The sequence below is a fragment of the Neoarius graeffei genome, chromosome 15 (assembly GCF_027579695.1).
Source record: "Neoarius graeffei isolate fNeoGra1 chromosome 15, fNeoGra1.pri, whole genome shotgun sequence".
Classification (NCBI taxonomy): Eukaryota; Metazoa; Chordata; class Actinopteri; order Siluriformes; family Ariidae; genus Neoarius; species Neoarius graeffei.
The window spans coordinates 30742507-30765106 of NC_083583.1; the positions used below are offsets into that span (position 1 = coordinate 30742507).

The 22600-nt window shown below is 40.3% G+C and overlaps 1 protein-coding gene across 1 annotated transcript in view; it reads right to left on the reverse strand.

The window, feature by feature from the left end:
• adamtsl3 (ADAMTS-like 3) overlaps positions 1 to 22600 on the reverse strand; it is a 464545-nt gene that overhangs the window by 82022 nt on the left and 359923 nt on the right. The window contains exons 16-17 of the mRNA XM_060941127.1: positions 8314 to 8603; positions 6381 to 6510 (exon numbers count right to left, since the gene is read on the reverse strand). Coding sequence (XP_060797110.1) covers positions 6381 to 6510; positions 8314 to 8603 — 420 coding nt within the window. The remainder of the gene's footprint in view (positions 1 to 6380; positions 6511 to 8313; positions 8604 to 22600) is intronic.

Genomic DNA, 22600 nt, shown 5'->3' on the forward strand with positions numbered 1-22600 from the left:
TGTAAAACAAGGAAACCCTATAGTTAATTGAAAAAAAAATACAAAGACAACATATCAGATGGTGAAACTAAGATATCTTATTGTTTTTTTTTGAAAAAGATATGTTTTATTTTGAATGTAGTGCCAGCTACAAAAGACTAGGAAGGTTATGTAATGTTTAAAAACCTAATTAGGTTAATTGGCAATAGGTCAGTAAGATGATTGGGTATAAACGGATTATCCCAGAGAGACTGAGTTTCTCAGAAGGAACTTTTTTTTTTCCGATTACGTTCATTATGTCTTATATTGAATATTGTTAGTTTTTTTTTTCTTTTTTATCAGACATCTAATTTTTTAGGTTTGTTTACCTGACATGTTTCAACGTACAACTGTCGTCTTCCTCAGAGTGTCACCGGATGTTATTGGTGACGCATCTTTTATCAGCTGATGTTTCCGAAGGCGTGGCCTTCCTGTCTGGATTGACAGGTTGGTCACGCCTTCTACTGTCAGTTCGTCCCCTGCAAGATGGCACTCCAGGTATGGGAGAGCATGTATGCTCCCTCATCCCGGTTGATGGTCCTCGGGCTTCGCTTACGGATCTCCATGGCCTCCCTGATCCAGCGCTGATGTTTATTATCTTCTGTGCGGATGACTCTGGCATTCCCCCAGTCCATAACATGATTTTCCCTTTTGCAATGATCTGTTATGGCCGACTTATAATTTTCCTGTTGTGCCTTTTCTTTTATTGTTCGGGTTTGTCTTGTAGCTGTCTCCTTTTCACACTCTTTCTTATGTTCATTTTTCCTTGTGTGGAAACTCCTTCCTGTCTCCCCGATGTAAGTTTTATTGCATAATTGGCATGGAATCTCATATATGGTGTTGCATCTGTTGTCCGGATGTATTCTGTCTTTGGGATGAACCAGGATCTGACGGAGAGTTGTGTGTGGTTTGACAGGTGTGTTAATGTTGTATTTCCTCATTGCTCTTTGAATGCGTTCCGTTATTCCTCTGATGTATGGTAATGTCACTACTCCCCTGTGTTCTTGTTTGTTGGTTTGTTTTTTCTCTTTCTTCTGTGTTTTATTGTTTTTGACCTGTTCCTCCCCTTTGGATATTGCCCATTGTGGATATTGACATGCCTTCAGTGCGTGTTGTATATGTTGTTCTTCCTGTTCTTTGTCCTGTGCATCTGTAATTATTGCTGCGCGTTCATGCAATGTTCTAACTACTGATATTTTGTGCATTATGGGGTGTTCGGAAGTCCAGTTTAAATATTGGTCGGTGTGTGTGGGTTTCCTGTGTACTTTTATTTTGATATCCCCCTCTTCTGTGTGATGTATTTTTAAGTCCAAAAATGCTATTGACTGCTCCGTTTCCTCTTCATGTGTAAATTTTATATTGCCGGTATTGTCTATAGTATTGAGATGGTCGGTGAGTTGTTGAGTGTGTCCCCTCTTTACTTTTTCCAATATGTCGTCCACATACCGTTTCCAGAGTGTTGGCCTGTATTCCACTGGTATTGTAGTGAGTGCTTTCTGCTCCAGGTCTTCCATGAAAAAGCCGCACATGATGGCTGATAGTGGGTCTCCCATGGCAAAACCTTCCTTTTGTCTGTAAATTGTGTTCCTGAACTGAAAGTATGTGGATGTGGCGATGAATTGAAGGAGCTGAGTGATGTCTTGTACGGTGAGGTTTGTGCGTTTCTTGAGCGTCCTATCTGTTTTTAATTTGTCTTGTACTATCTGTATGGTGGCTCCCGTGGGTGTTCTGGTGAAAAGAGATATGACATCATGTGAAATGAAAACTTCGTCTTGTTGCATTTTTATGTTTTTTAGTTCTTCTGCCAGTTGTTTTGAGTTTTTGCAGTGTTGGTCTGTGAGTCCTAGTAATGGTTTAATTATTTCGGTGAGTGCTTTTGATAAGTTGTATGTAACTGAACCAATGCTATCTACTATGGGGCGTAATGGTGTTCCTGGTTTGTGTATTTTTGGTGTGCCGTAAATCCTGGGGATGACATTGGCTGTGGGTACTAAATGATTATATGCCTGTTTATCTATTTTATTTTCATCAAGTAGTGGTTTGAGTAATGCTTTTAGTTTCTTTTTCTTGTCTTCTGTTGGGTCTTTTCTTAATATCTCGAAGGCATTGTCACTGAGTAATTCCCTCATTTTGTATTCATATTCTTCGGTGTCCATGATAACTACTGTTCTGCCTTTATCTGCTGGGAGGATTGTGATGTCTTTATTTTTTGCTAACGTTTTCATGGCTTTGGCTTCCTGTTTGGTGATGTTACTGGGTGGTGGTTTGGCCACCACCCAGTAACGCGGAAAAGGTGATCAGGAAAGTGCGGATGACTCTGGTAAAAGAACGGATACGGTGCACAACTGACAAACTCAAGAATATCAATAGAGAACTACATAGGGAGACGGAAACTTTCAAACACCGGTTTCCCCAAAACAAGGAAATGGAAATAGCAATACACGGACATTTGGTAGACATACACGAGCAGGAATTCACAGAGACAAAAACCCGACAAATCCGAAAACTGGACAGACTCATTGCACAGAAAAAGAAGGCAGAACCGGAGCACGCACACATCAACGAAAAATGGATTCACAACATATCAAGGTACAAACTCTCACAAGCAGAACGCAGTATATTAGCAAAAGGACTCAACTACGCTGTCACATCAAACAACATACCACACGACGAATTCATTCTGGCAACTGAATTAGCATGTGAAAATACAGGATCAGGGACAAAAAGCAGCACTAAGAAACGCAATAGCTGGTATATTGAAAACGGCCAAACCACCACCCAGTAACATCACCAAACAGGAAGCCAAAGCCATGAAAACGTTAGCAAAAAATAAAGACATCACAATCCTCCCAGCAGATAAAGGCAGAACAGTAGTTATCATGGACACCGATGGATATGAATACAAAATGAGGGAATTACTCAGTGACAATGCCTTCGAGATATTAAGAAAAGACCCAACAGAAGACAAGAAAAAGAAACTAAAAGCATTACTCAAACCACTACTCGATGAAAATAAAATAGATAAACAGGCATATAATCATTTAGTACCCACAGCCAATGTCATCCCCAGGATTTACGGCACACCAAAAATACACAAACCAGGAACACCATTACGCCCCATAGTAGATAGCATTGGTTCAGTTACATACAACTTATCAAAAGCACTCACCGAAATAATTAAACCATTACTAGGACTCACAGACCAACACTGCAAAAACTCAAAACAACTGGCAGAAGAACTAAAAAACATAAAAATGCAACAAGACGAAGTTTTCATTTCACATGATGTCATATCTCTTTTCACCAGAACACCCACGGGAGCCACCATACAGATAGTACAAGACAAATTAAAAACAGATAGGACGCTCAAGAAACGCACAAACCTCACCGTACAAGACATCACTCAGCTCCTTCAATTCATCGCCACATCCACATACTTTCAGTTCAGGAACACAATTTACAGACAAAAGGAAGGTTTTGCCATGGGAGACCCACTATCAGCCATCATGTGCGGCTTTTTCATGGAAGACCTGGAGCAGAAAGCACTCACTACAATACCAGTGGAATACAGGCCAACACTCTGGAAACGGTATGTGGACGACATATTGGAAAAAGTAAAGAGGGGACACACTCAACAACTCACCGACCATCTCAATACTATAGACAATACCGGCAATATAAAATTCACACATGAAGAGGAAACGGAGCAGTCAATAGCATTTTTGGACTTAAAAATACATCACACAGAAGAGGGGGATATCAAAATAAAAGTACACAGGAAACCCACACACACCGACCAATATTTAAACTGGACTTCCGAACACCCCATAATGCACAAAATATCAGTAGTTAGAACATTGCATGAACGCGCAGCAATAATTACAGATGCACAGGACAAAGAACAGGAAGAACAACATATACAACACGCACTGAAGGCATGTCAATATCCACAATGGGCAATATCCAAAGGGGAGGAACAGGTCAAAAACAATAAAACACAGAAGAAAGAGAAAAAACAAACCAACAAACAAGAACACAGGGGAGTAGTGACATTACCATACATCAGAGGAATAACGGAACGCATTCAAAGAGCAATGAGGAAATACAACATTAACACACCTGTCAAACCACACACAACTCTCCGTCAGATCCTGGTTCATCCCAAAGACAGAATACATCCGGACAACAGATGCAACACCATATATGAGATTCCATGCCAATTATGCAATAAAACTTACATCGGGGAGACAGGAAGGAGTTTCAACACAAGAAAAAATGAACATAAGAAAGAGTGCGAAAAGGAGAGAGCTACAAGACAAACCCGAACAATAAAAGAAAAGGCACAACAGGAAAATTATAAGTCAGCTATAACAGATCACTGCAAAAGGGAAAATCATGTTATGGACTGGGGGAATGCCAGAGTCATCCGCACAGAAGATAATAAACATCAGCGCTGGATCAGGGAGGCCATGGAGATCCGTAAGCGAAGCCCGAGGACCATCAACCAAGATGAGGGAGCATACATGCTCTCCCATACCTGGAGTGCCATCTTGCAGGGGACGAACTGACAGTAGAAGGCGTGACCGACCTGTCAATCCAGACAGGAAGGCCGCGCCTTCGGAAACATCAGCTGATAAAAGATGCGTCACCAATAACATCCGGTGACACTCTGAGGAAGACGACAGTCGTACGTCGAAACATGTCAGGTAAACAAACCTAAAAAATTAGATGTCTGATAAAAAAGAAAAAAAAACTAACAATATTCTCAGAAGGAAGCATGGGGAGGGGTTCATCACTCCGTGAAAAGCTGTGTGGGCAAATAGTGTAGCAATTTGAGAATAACGTTCCTCAATGTAAAATTGCAAAGAATTTGGGGATCACATCATCTGTGGTACATAATATCATTAAAAGATTCAGAGAATCTGGAGAAATCTCTGTACACAAGGGACAAGGTCAAAACCCAACATTGGATGGTCGTGATCTTCAGGCCCTCAGGTGACACTGCATTAAAAACAGACATGTTTCTGTAGTGGAAATCACTGCATGGGTTCAGGAACACTAACGAAAACCACTGTCTGTGAACACAGTTTGTTGCTGCAACCGCAAATGGAAGTTAAAACTATACATAAACAATATCAAGAAACACCACCACCTTCTCTGGTTCCAAGCTCATTTATGACAGACTGAGGCAAAGTGGAAAACTCTCCTGTGGTCTGACAAATCAAAATTTGAAGTGCTTTTTGAAAATCATGGACTAAAGAGGAGAGGGAATGTCCAGCTTGTTATCAGTGCACAGTTCAAAAGCCAGTATCTGTGATGGTGTGGGGGTGCATTAGAGCACATGGCATGGGTAGCTTGCACATCTGAGAAGATACCATTAATGCTGACTTTATATACACACTTGTATATATACACAGGTTTTGAAGCAACATGCTACCATCCAAACGACATCTTTTTCAGGGAAGGTCTTGCTTATTTCAGCAAGACAACGCCAAACCACATTCTGTGTGTACTACAACTGCATGGCTCTGTAGTAAAAAAGTATGAGTGCTAAACTGGCCTGCCTGCAGTCCAGACCTGTTTACCACTGAAAACATTTGGCGCATTATGAAGCACAAAATATGATAAAGGAGACCAGAACTGTTGAGCAACTAAAATTTTATATCAGAGAAGAATGGGACATTTCACTTTCAAAACTACAGCAATTGGTCTCCTCAGTTCCCAAACGTTTACAGAGTGTCGTTAAAAGTAGAGGTGATGCAACAGAGAGGTAAGCATGCTCTCGTCTCAACTTTTTTGGAACATGTTGCTAGTATCACATTCAAAATGAGCATATATTTTTCAAAAACAATACAATTTCTCAGTTTCAACATTTGATGTGTTGTCTTTGCACTTTTTCAATGAAATATAAGGTTTCCATGATTTGCAAATCATTACATTCTGCTTTTATTTACCTTGTACACAGCTTCCCAGCTTTTTTGGAACTGGGGTTGTATTCAGAAAAGTATTTATCTCCCTTAAGATTAGGATAGAAGGCTGAATAATGTCCTGACTAAGTTCTAGGATAGTTTAAGACATGTTTTGCACCATCTTGATGCCCGTCTGTTAATTCCTCATTGGACTGAACCGTGTACCGTATATTACAGTGACCTGCATAAATGCATGGCACTGTATGCTGATCCTGTTGTGCTTTCATATCATTTGGGCATATGAGATTCTGTCAGGACGTATACCCAAACTGAGCAAAGCTGAAGAAACTCTTCCGATAGCTATAGACATGTCTTCAAGATTATAATACAAGCCCAGTGGCATTGATTTACTACTTACTATTAGACCTGTGTATAGTTGTGGTGAATTATTACCTGGCAGGACAAGGCTGAGGGTTGCACATGCGCATGATGGTGTGGGGTTTGAGTGACTCGTCACAGAGTGTATCCTCCACCAGCTCCCTTTGCCCAGCCCTTACACAATGGATAACAGCCATCTGCCTGCCTGAGAAACAAAGAGCTATACCTTAAATGGAAGCCACAAAACACCTGAGAATACAAGGATTTACTGTTTGAATGATGATTTGTTGTGACTGGAAAGGCAGAAAAAAGGCATTTCTCATACACTGACATCCTGTAATTAATGCAGGTTTACCCAGTGGAGAAAAGAATGCTGCCAGAAAAAACGCATAACAGTGAAGAAAATGTTTGCTTCCTGACAGAAGAGAACCTTAGATGACATCTTTCACTGATGAAACTCTCCATATGCACTGAGATACCATTTTACTTGTACCAGTACCACATGCTGCTATGCCATTAATAGTTTCACCACCCAAATGATTCCTGCTCAGCGGTGGTCCTTTCCAATGATAGATGGGTACAGGGGGCAGACAAATGGCCCCCCATTGTTGTTGGTACCAGAAGGACTGGTTTCAGTATTTCAGAAACTGCTGATCTTCTGGGACTTTCACACTCAACAGTCTCTAGAGTTTAAACAGAATGGTGTGTGTGTGTGTGTGGGGGGGGGGGGGGGGGGGGGGGGGGCTGTGTGCTGAAAGTCTGCAGGCTGAAACACCTTGTTGATGAGAGAGATCAGAAGAGAATGACCAGACTGGTTTGAGCTTACAGGAAGTCTATAGTAACTCAAATAAGCACTCTTTACAACCACAGTAAGCTGAAAAGCATCTCAGAACACTCATCAAACCTTGAGGTGGATGGGTTACAACAGCAGAAGACAACATCTGGTTCCATTCCTGTCAGCCAAGAACAGGAATCTGGGCAGGTGATTTTTTTTTTCTCTAATCTTCAACTGTCTAGTTTGGGTGAGTCTCAGATTCCCGTTCTTGGCCGACAGGAGTGGAGCCCAATGTGGTCTTCCCATCCACCTCAAGGTTCAATATTTTGTGCATGCTGAGATGCTTTTCTGCTCACCATGGTTGTAAAGAGTGATTATATGAGTTACTATATCCTTTCTGGCATCTTGAACCAATCTGGACATTTCCTTCTGACCGCACTTAACAACAAGTTGTTTCCACCCACAGAAACTGAATTGCTGCTCTTTTTTTTTTTGCAACATTCTGTCTGGAGACTGTCTTGAGACTGTTGTGTGTGAAATTCCCATGAGACAAGCAGTTTATGGAATACTCAAAGCAGCCCATCGGATACCAACATCCATGCCACGGTGAAATTCACAACAATCACACTTTTCTTCATTCATAGATATAAACATTAACTGAAGGTCTTGACCTGTCTGCATGATTTTTTTGCACTGCACTGCTGCCACATGATCGGCTGATTAGTTAACTGCATGAACTGCATGTGCAGGTGTACAGGTGTTCCTTATAAAGTGGACAGTGAGTACATATTGCTTACTTGCAAAGTCTTGCCAATTTCAGTGTCTGTCATTTCTGCGCTATATATACTGTAAATCCTATTCTTGATTCTTGCCTTTACCACTTTTTGGATTTGACCTTTCTTGAGCCTTTCTGTGTTTGACAATTGCTGTTATTAAGACAATGAGTTCAGAATTGTATTTTTAGCTTTGATAATAAACATCCTGCACACTGATCCTCAACCGTCACCCAATTCCTGCAGGTTATATCAATATTTAAAGATATTATAACATTTTAGACCTGTGTGCGTGTGCGCGCGCACACACACACACACACACACACACACACACACACACACACACACACACACACACACACACACACACACACATACTTCAAGAGTCTCAGGAGTCAGGACACCAGGAGTATCTAAAGTATGGAAAGGGATTACTGGAACAGCCTGTATACAGACTTACCTAAAGCACAGGAGACTGAGCATGCTGTGAAACCCCTATATTCCCAAACATAGTTTTTCTTGGAGGATTTATTCTGATTTTCCTGTGGGTGCTGTGGAGGATCTGCCAGTTTGGAGCAGGCGTCAAGGGTGCAGGATCTCTGGGAGAGAGGCTTATCGTCACCACACTCCTCGTCAGGAAGATCCACCTCAGTCTGAGTGAAGGAGAGAAACACTTTGCACTTCACAGTGCGCTTCTGTATGCCCATGCCACAGGACACACTGCAGGGAGACCATGGGCCTGGGATGAAGCTGAACACACACATGAAAACATGATTATAATTAAACACATCTTAAACATCCACAAAGAATTATCCCAATAACTTAACTGAAAAGGACCAGTACTACACAGATGTTCTTTTGGTGGTGGTTCATTCTAAGCAAAGCTGTGACACTGACATGGAAGTGTGTGTTGTTGGGAAACCAACCAAAAATATCCAGCTTACAGTAGTGCTGTGGTGAGAAACAGTCACAGATGAAGTGATAAAGAAGAACTGACACAAATGTATGAAAATTGTCGAGTTACTGTGTCTAACTATACACCTACCAGTGGCAGCAATAAGGCACGTGCCTAAAAAAAAGTGGCCCATAAGTGTACACATCAGTATTCAAATACCCCAGCAATACTGACGCAACTGATACACTCATATCACCACCACACACACACACACACGCACACATGCATGATAATGTCAGTGCTACTGCGGTGCTGAGAATGATTCACTGTCCAAATATATTTAACAGTTATTCCACGAAATTGAGTCGTACATGAGCTGATAGCCGATGAGGCACGTAGCGCCGAGTTGGCTATAAGTCATGTACGATGAGATTGAGTGGAATAACTGTTTTATTCTATCCACATTCACTGGGTTTTGAGAAACAGAGCATTTTTATTTTTTTGCAAATTCAGTAAATAAAAATTTTATACAAAACGTCCGACAAAATCATTTCCACTTAGAATGTAAACAAACCGGCGAAATGACAGTAGCAATTTGTGAAAAATGCTATAATAATACTTCTCGAAAAATAAAAAAAAGATACGTTCCTACCATCAAATGCTTTTATTCCATATTTTGTTGCAGGTTATTTTTTTGTATTTTTATTTCATCCTCGGTTGGTTCAGTAACACGCGCCGCCATTTTCTTCTTCTTCTTTAGGTTTTTTTTTTTGGTGGTTGGCAAACCAACTTAAAGGTGCATTACCGCCACCGACTTGGCTGGAGTGTGGAACAGGAGATATGGGGGTGGGGCAACACACGACACAACTATATTCTTTTATCTATTTCTGTTTCTTTTAAATACTTGATAACAAAGTGATGTATCTGACTTGATGCGCGCCACCGTTTTGTTTTTCTCTACTCACAGTATATAAGCTGATATTCTAGTAGTAGAGTAGCCAAACAGAGCGTGCGATTGCTCATATCCAGTGAATGTGAATAGAATAAACATATATATACTTGACAGTTGTCAATGTGAAATGGTACAATGGACCTAGATGGTTTGGATCCACTTGATTCAAAGCAAATCAATACAAAGTTATTCTTATATTCACAGGACTCACTGAACAGCTGGGAGTATGACAATGATGTAAATCAAATGCCATGGAGTCAAGCCGATGGAACACCTCTGGGAGATTTTGGAGCGATGTGTTAGACAGCCATCTCCATCACCATTTTCAAAATGCCATTTGATGGATTAGAGTTCACTTCCAGAGATTTGTAGAATCAGTGTTAATGTACACGAATGCTATTCTGGTGGCCCAAAACATTACTAAGATAGTCTTTGTTGCTAGGTGAATAACATGGTTATGTTTGTGTCATAATATATGGATCAAGTCAAGTATTACCATTTTTCTCTTAATTAGTCAACCATCTGTACACAAGGTATATTTTCTGTAGTATGAGGGTTTGTGCATGCCGATTGTAATAACAGTCATCTGGGGTATTTCTGGAATAATTTCCTAACATACCTGAAGGAAATGACATTCTTGACACTTTTCTATCATTTCCACTGTCACTGTAGCCCAGGAGTAATAGGGTTATACCTGGAACAAATTAGTAACAAGCTGAAAATTTCAGAATACCTTTAGGAATAACATACTAAAAGTCCCCGGAAATCCCCCTTGTGCTCTCTGAGAAATTCAAGATGGCGTCCAAAATGGCCGCCAAATGGAGATCTGCCCATATCTCAGGCCCAAAACAAAATATTAATGCAATTAAAAGGTCAGAATATATGTTTTGTAGGGTAGGAGAGTAAATTCCAACATGTGTGTATTAATTACATTGTGTATTAACATTATATAATAACAATGTAGACATTATTATAACAGTATATTTGTGTATAGTGTGGATCCATTGGTTACTCGTTCACTCCGTATCATCCTATTCTGTTCACAAAACAACAAACACAATTACTAGGGGTTGGAGCACTTATTTTCATTAATATTAATTAAAGTAAATTGGTGGTGTAAAATGAAAAATGGCATGTTAAAAGGTCATGCTGAGTTCAGTCATTTTTAAAAGGTCATGCTGAGTTTAGTCATTTTTTGTCCGAACACACTGGCATTGCTAGTAGTAAAGATTGGCGCTAGAAACTCAAAGATTAATTTTTTCCACCCTTAAACAAGCTTGAATAAATTCCCTACTTCATTGATGGTACAACAAAGGTCCAAGCATTACAACTGAGGCACTGAGAAGTGTTTAAGTCTACTCATTGTTTATAAGCAAGAGCTTTTATTGAGGCAGACCTTTTTGTCATGAAAGTCGCCGGAATGTTGAAGAAGTGTACTGAAACAGCTTGCTATTGTAGTTTTAGAAGATAGAGTTCTCAAATTTAATTTCCCTTTAATATTTTATCAAAGCTTAAAGATGCACTAAATATTAAGGAAATTGATGTCTAATTGTTGTCTTACATTATGTTCATGTATGTAGGTAGCCTAAGCTAATCTGTCAATCATGTCAACCATCAAATTCCATGTAATTTCCACATTAATGACCTTGTAATCTTGGTTAATTTTAACAGTGTGACAATGGTGAATTTGCATTGCTTGTATGAGAGAACATATAATTTAACATTTTAATTGCATTTATATTATGTTTTATCCCTGAGATATTGAACAATCTCCAATCGGCAGCCATTTTGGACGCCATCTTGAATTTCTCAGAGAGCACAAGGTGGATTCCCCGGGGACTTTTAGTATGTTATTCCTAAGGGTATTCTGAACATATTCTGAAAAATTCAGCTTGTTACTAATTTGTTCCGGGTTGGACTCAATTTTGAGCTAATGCTCTTGGGCTACTGTGCTTCTACATCGTGTGTATAAAAGCCGTAACAGGTACTTCATAACTAGCTATGAATCATCATTTATTTCTATCATTAGTGAGCATGTGCTTGGCATCTAATTGCCCAACCACAGTGTCTTCACAACCTTTACAACCTTCACATGTCAAAAGCACAAATATAACATTTTATATTAAAAATCGCAATACAGAATATGTCACGTATTTGATTCAACAACAAAACTTATTGATATTACCATGTAACCAGGACAGATATTTGATCTGGAACTATTCGTTTAGTTTTTGCTTGTTTGGTTGATTGTTTCTTTTTCTCCATTCGGTCACATTTTCATTCTGCGAAACACTTTATAGCCTCAAGAGCTTAAACCGGCTCGACACAAACCACAGACTCATATAACTACCAATACAATATAGAAAGGAATTCGAATGAAAGAAAGTGATCTGAAAATGATGGAGGAATATGGCACTAAAAATAGCCATAATTCAGGCCAGAAAATATTATGGCCAAGAAAGGAATTGCAGGAAAACAATATTAATAGACATCACAAGGACTCGCAAGGATAATGAACCACAGAATGAGTTCGCCATGCAGAATTACAGACGAGTGGAAAACAGCCTTTACAGCAAAGCGCTGCTGAAATTTAGAGCCTATCCAAGTCATGTGTAATGTGATTCACTGTAGGAAAAAAAATGGAGAGAGAGAAGAACAAAAAGACAGAGAAAGGAAGATAGAGGAAAAGAGAAAGCGAGAGACTGAGGAAGATGTTGTGAAAGACAATGAGATGGAAAAAGAAAGACAGGAAGAGGAAAACGGCATCCACCATGATGCGAACCAGGATAAAGCAGTTACTGAAGATGAATGATGAAAGAATGAGCATATACCGCACACTATATACTGCATATGGTTTTACTATTGTATACTACAAACAATCTTATATTTTACAGTGTTTATATTTGAAAATCATGACAAGTAGAAACATGTGTGTGTGGCTGCAGCTTGGCTGGTGTAGGATTGACATTCTGTCGATACTCATCAATGGCCTCCTACACGTTTCCTCTTTCTGCATTACCCTGATATTGCTGTATGTAACCCCATGCGTGTGCTATAAGATTGTGGTTTTTCAACTGTGGGCATTTAGAAATAAAACAGGCTTGTGATGGAGAAAGCAGACTTCAGCACTGATTTGTCAAAATACCCCATTTAAAATGTGCTCTTTCTATTTTCAACATGAAATATGGCCCAATTATTTTTAATAAGCATAAAAATATCATTTTAAATGTAATTTAAAATTTACTTTTTAATTTTTTCACAGTATCTGTCAAAGATTTAACCACACACAGAAGTTATTTATTATTATTATTATTATTATTATTATTATTATACATTTAAAACAATGGTGAACATGGCAGAACTATAAAAAGAGGTGGGCAAAAATCCATCCACCCATCTATTATCTGTAGCCGCTTATCCTGTGCAGGGTCGCAGGCAAGCTGGAGCCTATCCCAGCTGACTACGGGCGAAAGGCGGGGTACACCCTGGACAAGTCGCCAGGTCATCACAGGGCTGACACATAGACACAGACAACCATTCACACTCACATTCACACCTACGCTCAATTTAGAGTCACCAGTTAACCTAACCTGCATGTCTTTGGACTGTGGGGGAAACCGGAGCACCCGGAGGAAACCCACGCGGACACGGGGAGAACATGCAAACTCCGCACAGAAAGGCCCTCACCGGCCATGGAGCTCGAACCCGGACCTTCTTGCTGTGAGGCGACAGCGCTAACCACTACACCACCGTGCTGCCCCGTGGGCAAAAATGTTATGATAAATGAAGAAGACACTATTTAGAAATGCATCTATGTTGAGATGTTCTATAATATTTTGAAAAAATCATCTGCAAAATACAGCATTTTCTTGTTTTACTATGATCTGAAAGGATTACTCAAAGACTGCGAATGCAGACATGAGCTAAATATCTCTCTCTCTCATATATGTTTCATTTTAGTAGATTGTACTGAATGAAAAATAAGATCTTTTAGCCTATTTCTAGAGATGTACACATTTCTAGCTTGAATTAGTCTTATTCTACAGACAATTGTTAATTTCTAGAAAGAAGCAAAAATTATCTGAGAAAACAAGAATATTTAAAGCATGAAATTAGGAACTATGTCTAGAAATAGGCCAAATGGGCTTATATTTGTTATATAATCATAATATGATATGATAAATTCTCGATAACTTTTCATTTATTCAAAATATCTTCACTTGCTAACACATTGTTGCAGTGCAACTAATAATTACTTCGCATTGACATTAGTTCTGTTTTAAAAGTTGTATCTTGTCAATGACAGCTTGACTAATTGCTTTTGTTTCTTTATTAATAGCTTTTGTTCTTTGGTGACAGACGCTTATGCAGCTGAAATGACAAAATGCCTGAAAACCATAATGAAAAACTTAAGAAATGCAGTGCTGGTGGCAGAGCTCCCATCTTTTTACATTTTATAGTGATGTGCTTCTGTTAATTAGCACTTGTTTTTCATGAACAATGTTTTTCACATACGGACTTTGTGTAGTAGCAATCTATCTTTCTGATGAAGGTGAAATTATGAACGTAGTGTATTTTGAATATTTATTTCGACCTGAACCAGTGTTGTTCCACTTTACCAATTTTGCATATATATATATATATATATATATATATATATACAGTGGGGCAAAAAAGTATTTAGTCAGTCACCAATTGTGCAAGTTCTCCCACTTAAAAAGAAGAGAGAGGCCTGTAATTTTCATCATAGGTACATTTCAACTATGAGAGACAAAATGAGAAAAAAAATCCAGAAAATCACATTGTCTGATTTTTAAAGAATTTATTTGTAAATTATGGTGGAAAATAAGTATTTGGTCAATAACAAAAGTTCATCTCAATACTTTGTTATATACCCTTTGTTGACAATGACAGAGGTCAAACGTTTTCTGTAAGTCTTCGCAAGGTTTTCACACACTGTTGCTGGTATTTTGGCCCATTCCTCCATGCAGATCTCCTCTAGAGCAGTGATGTTTTGGGGCTGTCGCTGGGCAACATGGACTTTCAACTCCCTCCAAAGATTTTCTATGGGGTTGAGATCTGGAGACTGGCTAGGCCACTCCAGGACCTTGAAATGCTTCTTACAAAGCCACTCCTTCGTTGCCTGGGCGGTGTGTTTGGGATCATTGTCATGCTGAAAGACCCAGCCATGTTTCATCTTCAATGCCCTTGCTGATGGAAGGAGGTTTTCACTCAAAATCTCACGATACATGGCCCCATTCATTCTTTCCTTTACACGGATCAGTCGTCCTGGTCCCTTTGCAGAAAAACAGCCCCAAAGCATGATGTTTCCACCCCCATGCTTCACAGTAGGTATGGTGTTCTTTGGATGCAACTCAGCATTCTTTCTCCTCCAAACACAACAAGTTGAATTTTTACCAAAAGGTTCTATTTTGGTTTCATCTGACCATATGACATTTTCCCAATCCTCTTTTGGATCATCCAAATGCTCTCTAGCAAACTTCAGATGGGCCTGGACATGTACGGGCTTAAGCAGGGGGACACGTCTGGCACTGCAGGATTTGAGTCCCTGGCGGTGTAGTGTGTTACTGATGGTAGCCTTTGTTACTTTGGTCCCAGCTCTCTGCAGGTCATTCACTAGGTCCTCCCGTGTGGTTCTGGGATTTTTGCTCACCGTTCTTGTGATCATTTTGACCCCACGGGGTGAGATCTTGCATGGAGCCCCAGATCGAGGGAAATTATCAGTGGTCTTGTATGTCTTCCATTTTCTAATAATTGCTCCCACAGTTGATTTCTTCACACCAAGCTGCTTACCTATTGCAGATTCAGTCTTCCCAGCCTGGTGCAGGTCTACAATTTTGTTTCTGGTGTCCTTTGACAGATCTTTGGTCTTGGCCATAGTAGAGTTTGGAGTGTGACTGTTTGAGGTTGTGGACAGGTGTCTTTTATGCTGATAACGAGTTCAAACAGGTGCCATTAATACAGGTAACGAGTGGAGGACAGAGGAGCCTCTTAAAGAAGTTGTTACAGGTCTGTGAGAGCCAGATGAGAGCCATCTTGCTTGTTTGTAGGTGACCAAATACTTATTTTACCAAGGAATTTACCAATTAATTCATTAAAAATCCTACAATGTGATTTCCTGGATTCTTTCCCCCCATTCTGTCTCTCATAGTTGAAGTGTACCTATGATGAAAATTACAGGCCTCTCTCATCTTTTTAAGTGGGAGAACTTGCACAATTGGTGGCTGACTAAATACTTTTTTGCCCCACTGTATATATATATCATCTCATCTCATTATCTCTAGCCGCTTTATCCTGCTCTACAGGGTCGCAGGCAAGCTGGAGCCTATCCCAACTGACTATGGGCGAAAGGCGGGGTACACCCTGGACAAGTCGCCAGGTCATCACAGGGCTGACACATAGACACAGACAACCATTCACACTCACATTCACACCTACGGTCAATTTAGAGTCACCAGTTAACCTAACCTGCATGTCTTTGGACTGTGGGGGAAACCGGAGCACCCGGAGGAAACCCACGCGGACACGGGGAGAACATGCAAACTCTGCACAGAAAGGCCCTCGCCGGCCACGGGGCTCGAACCCGGACCTTCTTGCTGTGAGGCGACAGTGCTAACCACTACACCACCGTGCCGCCCGCATATATATATATACCGTATATATACACACACTGAGTTACAATTTCGGTCCAACACTCTGAAGGTTTGGGGAAAACAAGAACTGAAGCCCTGATCTTTTCACGAGTATATAAGAACTATTTTACTAAAATATATTGATAATTATGTGCCATTGTAACAAACTCATTTTGAATTTCCTCATTTTATTATCCACTTTTTCCCCACAAGAGATTCCTGTCCTGCGGAGTGCTGACACATTATATTTAACATATTAAATTTAAAATATGCTGATAAATTAAATAGCAGCAGGTAGGTTAATAAAACTTTAAAAATGTAAAAGTTTAGTTTTATTTATAAAGACAGCACTAGACCAGAGTCCCTCTATTTATTTAACCACCTACTGACAGAGAGAGACCATCAGTGCATTCCAGTTAGCAGGCAGTACTTTTGGGCAGATATTTGCTCACTTCTGTGATAAAGGCTCTCCCATCTGGGAGGCAGCTGTCCTTGGAGCGCCCTTATTTTGGCTAAAATTTCAGGTCCATCTTCATGCAGGCAATCACATAACTCCTTGAGTTTCATGACAATATCACTAAACATGGCCATAACTGTTGACTGGCATAACTGTTGGTTATGTTTACAATGTACAAGTGAATCACTTCTTAGCTGACAGTTGTATTTGTATACTGTCAACCACAAACTAGTGAACACACCAACACTTCACAGTTTCTGTAGAATGGCTGACTTGGTAGCTTTACCAGTTAGCTCAGTTAGCTAACCAGCTAGGTTATTCACTGAATAGTAATCTACTTGTGGTCAGCACGAGGAAAATAGCTGACACTTGTGTCCTTCCTCAATAGGCCAATAAATAATAACTAAGCATTATGTGCATAAATTATTATGCATGATGACATTGAACGGTGGCCTGAATACTTACAGTGGTGCTTGAAGTTTGTGAACCCTTTAGAATTTTCTATATTTCTGCATAAATATGACTTAAAACATCATCAGATTTTCACACAAGTCCTAAAAGTAGATAAAGAGAACCCAATTAAACAAATGAGACAAAAATATTATACTTGGTCATTTATTTATTGAGGAAAATGATCCAATATTACATATCTGTGAGTGGCAAAAGTATGTGAACCTTTGCTTTCAGTATCTAGTGTGACCCCCTTGTGCAGCAATAACTGCAACTCAACGTTTCCGGTAACTGTTGATCAGTCCTGCACATTGGCTTGGAGGAATTTTAGCCCATTCCTCCATACAGAACAGCTTCAACTCTGAGATGTTGGTGGGTTTCCTCACATGAACTCCTCGCTTCAGGTCCTTCCACAACGTTTCGATCGGATTAAGATCAGGACTTTGACTTGGCCATTCCAAAACATTAACTTTATTCTTCTTTAACCATTCTTTGGTAGAATGACTTGTGTGCTTAGGGTCGTTGTCTTGCTGCATGACCCACCTTCTCTTGAGATTCAGTTCATGGACAGATGTCCTGACATTTTCCTTTAGAATTCGCTGGTATAATTCAGAATTCATTGTTCCATCGATGATGGCAAGCCGTCCTGGCCCAGATGCAGCAAAACAGGCTCAAACCATGATATTGCCACCACCATGTTTCACAGATGGGATAAAGTTCTTATGCTGGAATGCAGTGCTTTCCTTTCTCCAAACATAATGCTTCTCATTTAAACCAAAAATTTCTATTTTGGTCTCATCCATTCACAAAACATTTTTCCAGTAGCCTTCTGGCTTGTCCACGTGATCTTTAGCAAACTGCAGATGAGCAGCAATGTTCCTTTAGGAGAGCAGTGGCTTTCTCCTTGCAACCCTGCCATGCACACCACTGCTGTTCAGTGTTCTCCTGATGGTGGACTCATGAACATTAACATTAGCCAATGTGAGAGAGGCCTTCAGTTGCTTAGAAATTACCCTGGGGTCTTTTGTGACTTTGCTGACTATTACACGCCTTGCTCTTGGAGTGATCTTTGTTGGTCAACCACTCCTGGGGAGGGTAACAATGGTCTTGAATTTCCTCCATTTGTACACAATCTGTCTGACTGTGGATTGGTGGAGTCCAAACTCTTCAGAGATGGTTTTGTAACCTTTTCCAGCCTGATGAGCATCAACAATGCTTTTTCTGATGTCCTCAGAAATTTCCTTTGTTCGTGCCATGATACACTTCCACAAACGTGTTGTGAAGATCAGACTTTGATAGATCCCTGTTCCTTAAATAAAACAGGGTGCCCACTCACACCTGATTGTCATCCCAGTGATTGAAAACACCTGACTCTAAATTCACCTTCAAATTAACTGATAATCCTAGAGGTTCACATACTTTTGCCACTTAAAGATATGTAATATTGGATCATTTTCCTCAATAAATAAATTACCAAGTATAATATCTTTGTCTCATTTGTTTAACTGGGTTCTCTTTATCTACTTTTAGGACTTGTGTGAGAATCTGATGATGTTTTAGGTCATATTTATGCAGAAATATAGAAAATTCTAAAGGGTTCACAAACTTTCAAGCACCACTGTAACTGTGCTGAATCTTCAGAATAAACGTATTTCAAATAGGATAAAGAGTCTTTACGATTATAGCAGATGTTCTGAAAGGTCCACGTCTGCAGGATTAAAGTGAGATTATTTACTAAAGTAAGGCGAAGACTTAGAGAATCTGTTTTGGGGTATCCATTTACAGAAGCAGAGCACAAGTCACAAGTGCAGAGTGTTCCAAGCAGAAGTAAAGCATCAAAATGAATGAGGTCGGAGTGGAGGGAAAGAAGAACCATAGCTATTGAACTGTGTCAGGATCAGCCGTCAAGGAATACACATACAGCTTAACAGACAGAGGAAACAGGTGATAACGTATGCTCTTATCATACGTTGGTTTAAAAGGGTGTATGTTACAAGAGAGTGCAGGCCAGGACTTCAGCAGGTCTATCTATGGCAAGATAACGAAAACTGAGAGCCAAAAGGTAACACAGGCATGGCACCCTGGGACATAATGTATGTGGCCAGTCGACGATCACCATAAAATGTCTGAAAAAATAACTAAACAAATAGGTTTTCAATTTATACTTAAAGATTACAATCTGAGCCCTGAACTGCATGCTGGTGCAGAGTGGCATGACAATTCACTAACTCACTCACTGATTCTTTCACAAACTCAGTCGCACATGCAGTAACTCCGTAACTCACTCACTAGGTTAACATGGGGCGGCCTTGGGCTGAAGTGCCCTTGAGCAAGGTACCTAACCCCTGACTGCTCCCCGGGCACTCTAGTATGGCTGCCCACTGCTTTGGGTGTGTGTGCGTGTGTGTTCACTGCTTCAGATGGGTTAAATGCAGAGGATGAATCTCACTGTGCTTGAAGTGTGCATGTGACAAATAAAGGCTTCTTCTTCTTCTTCTTCTTCTTCTCCTCATTCAGTTTCTGACTCACTCCCACTTTTCAACCAACAGGGAACGGGTTCTTGAACTGGTTCCATTCAGGATTATTTGAACATTGGTACCAGATAGTCAACCAGCCTGCATTTTCACCAGTTTCGCGCAGAACCATTGTAATCAAAGTTGCGTCCTGAACAGAGGGTGTTGCACAATGCACAACGCAAGTAAACAGTAGTAGCAAGATGGTGGAGTGCATTGTTTACCTGTGAACATTTGTTCTGTTATTGCAGATATTTGTTTGCATTCACGGCGGCACGGTGGTGTAGTGGTTAGCACTGTCGCCTCACAGCAAAAAGGTTCTAGGTTTGAGCCCAGTGGGCGACGGGGACCTTTCTGTGTGGAGTTTGCATGTTCTCCCCATGTCTGCGTGGGTTTCCTCCGGGTGCTCCGGTTTCCCCCACAGTCCAAAGACATGCAGGTTAGGCTAATTGGTGGCTCTAAATTGACCGTAGGTGTGAATGTGAGTGTGAATGGTTGTCTGTCTCTGTGTGTCAGCCCTGTGATGATCTGGTGACTTGTCCATGGTGTACCCCGCCTCTCGCCCATAGTCAGCTGGGACAAGCTTCAGCTGTACAGGATAAGTGGTTACGGGTAACGGATGGATGGATGTTTTCATTCCATTTTTTTCTGAAGATGTATCCTTTTCTGTCGCGTTCTCCATTGCTGCACTCTACTTCCTCTCCAAAGTAGTGACACGCCCACTGATGTCATCACAGTTCAAGCTGGAAAAACAGCTATATTTTGGTTCCAACTTTTCCAGTTCCGAATCAATTTATTTTTCGTCGAAATGCTCGGAACGGTTCAAATTTAGTGTGCGAACCAGAAAGGAACCTGTTCCCTGTTAGTGGAAAAGGGGTACTCAATCATTCACTGACTCACTCATTCACTCTTCATTCTCACACACTCACGACCAGTGTGACTCACTCACAAAGTTACTCATTCACTCATTCATACACACATTATTTCACTGACAATGGATCACTGACTCGTGTTTAGCAGCCTGTAGATTCTCAACAATGGGTAGCTTATTCAAATTGATTTTTCATGTCGTTGTTGAAAGGGAGAAAACTGGAATGAACCGATTTAATGAGAATATGACTGTGCACATTATATATAATTATATAAGTATATAGAGTAAATGGTCCAAAACCCAATAACTGCAGATTACGTTTTGTTATTTATAGTGAAAATGTTCACTCAGAACATTTTCACTATCAATAACAATTGTAATTAACAGTTGGATTGTAATTGCCTACAATCCAATCCAATAAACCCCTTCACGATGACTGAGGAAAGCCCCTTTTACCTGTATATGAGGACTGAGGTTTCATAAAAGACATCCATCCATCCATCCATCCATCCATTATCTGTAGCTGCTTATCCTGTACAGGGTCACAGGCAAGCTGGAGCCTATCCCAGCTGACTATGGGCGAGAGGTGGGGTACGTCGCCAGGTTATCACAGGGCTGACACATAGAGACAAACAACCATTCACACTCACACCTACGGTCAATTTAGAGCCACCAGTTAGCCTAACCTGCATGTCTTTGGACTGTGGGGGAAACCGGAGCACCCGGAGGAAACCCACGCAGACACGGGGAGAACATGCAAACTCCACACAGAAAGGCCCTCGCCGGCCGCTGGGCTCGAACCCAGGACCTTCTTGCTGTGAGGCGACAGTGCTAACCACTACACCACCGTACCCATGAGAGACATGTCATTATTAATGAATTTTAAAAAGGAGGAAGAGAACCATTTGCCCAGTCTGGCAGTGGCTACCGCATCCAGGGGTGGAACCAAGCTAGAGTCTTGGATGCCCCTGAAAATAATCACTTATGGAAAGTCCTGGAATTTAATGCATACAATAACGGAATAATGCCATGATACACTTCCACAAACATGTGTTGTGAAGATCAGACATTGATAGATCCCTGTTCTTTAAATAAAACAGGGTGCCCACTCACCTGATTGTCATCCCATTGATGGAAAACACCTGACTCTAATTTCACCTTCAAATTAACTGCTGATCCTAGAGGTTCACATACTTTTGCCACTCACAGATATGTAATATTGGATCATTTTCCTCAATAAATAAATGACCAAATATAATATCTTTGTCTCATTTGTTTAACTGGGTTCTCTTGATTGACTTTTAGGACTTGTGTGAGAATCTGATGATGTTTTAGGTCATATTTATGCAGAAATATAGAAAATTCTAAGAGGTTCACAAACTTTCAAGCGCCATTGTACACTGCCTGCATGTGGAAACAATGAGACGAGTTACTGGTTATAATTTCATCCACCTCTCTGATTACTCAAGACGTTTCGAGCTACTCTGACTGAAGATTTTTTTGCACTTTGTTTACGCTGTGAGTCTTACTGTAGGTGCTACATTTTAACATCTGTTATATTGGATGTGTTTCTTGTTTTGGCTGGTATGTATCTCGCGCATCCTTTTTTTCTGGGCTTTTCTTATAAAAGGTGTTAAATCAAATCAAGGCTAGCGATGTTTGCTCATTTATACGTAATAGGACAGTCTTAGGTATATTTATCCAAACACAACTATCACTGTCCTGTAACGCTGACTGCTGACGTAGGAAGAATGTGATTACCTTTAATATAATATAGACAATGCAGTTTATAATGTATTTAAATAAATGCTACAACTGAATTACTGTGAAGAAATGACCTTGTGGAAGAGGACAGAAGATTGCTATGTAGTGAACAGAATGACAGCTGGTTCAGAAATTCATCAGTATAACACATCCAAGTTAAAACCACTTCTCTTGCATTCCTGGAATAAAACC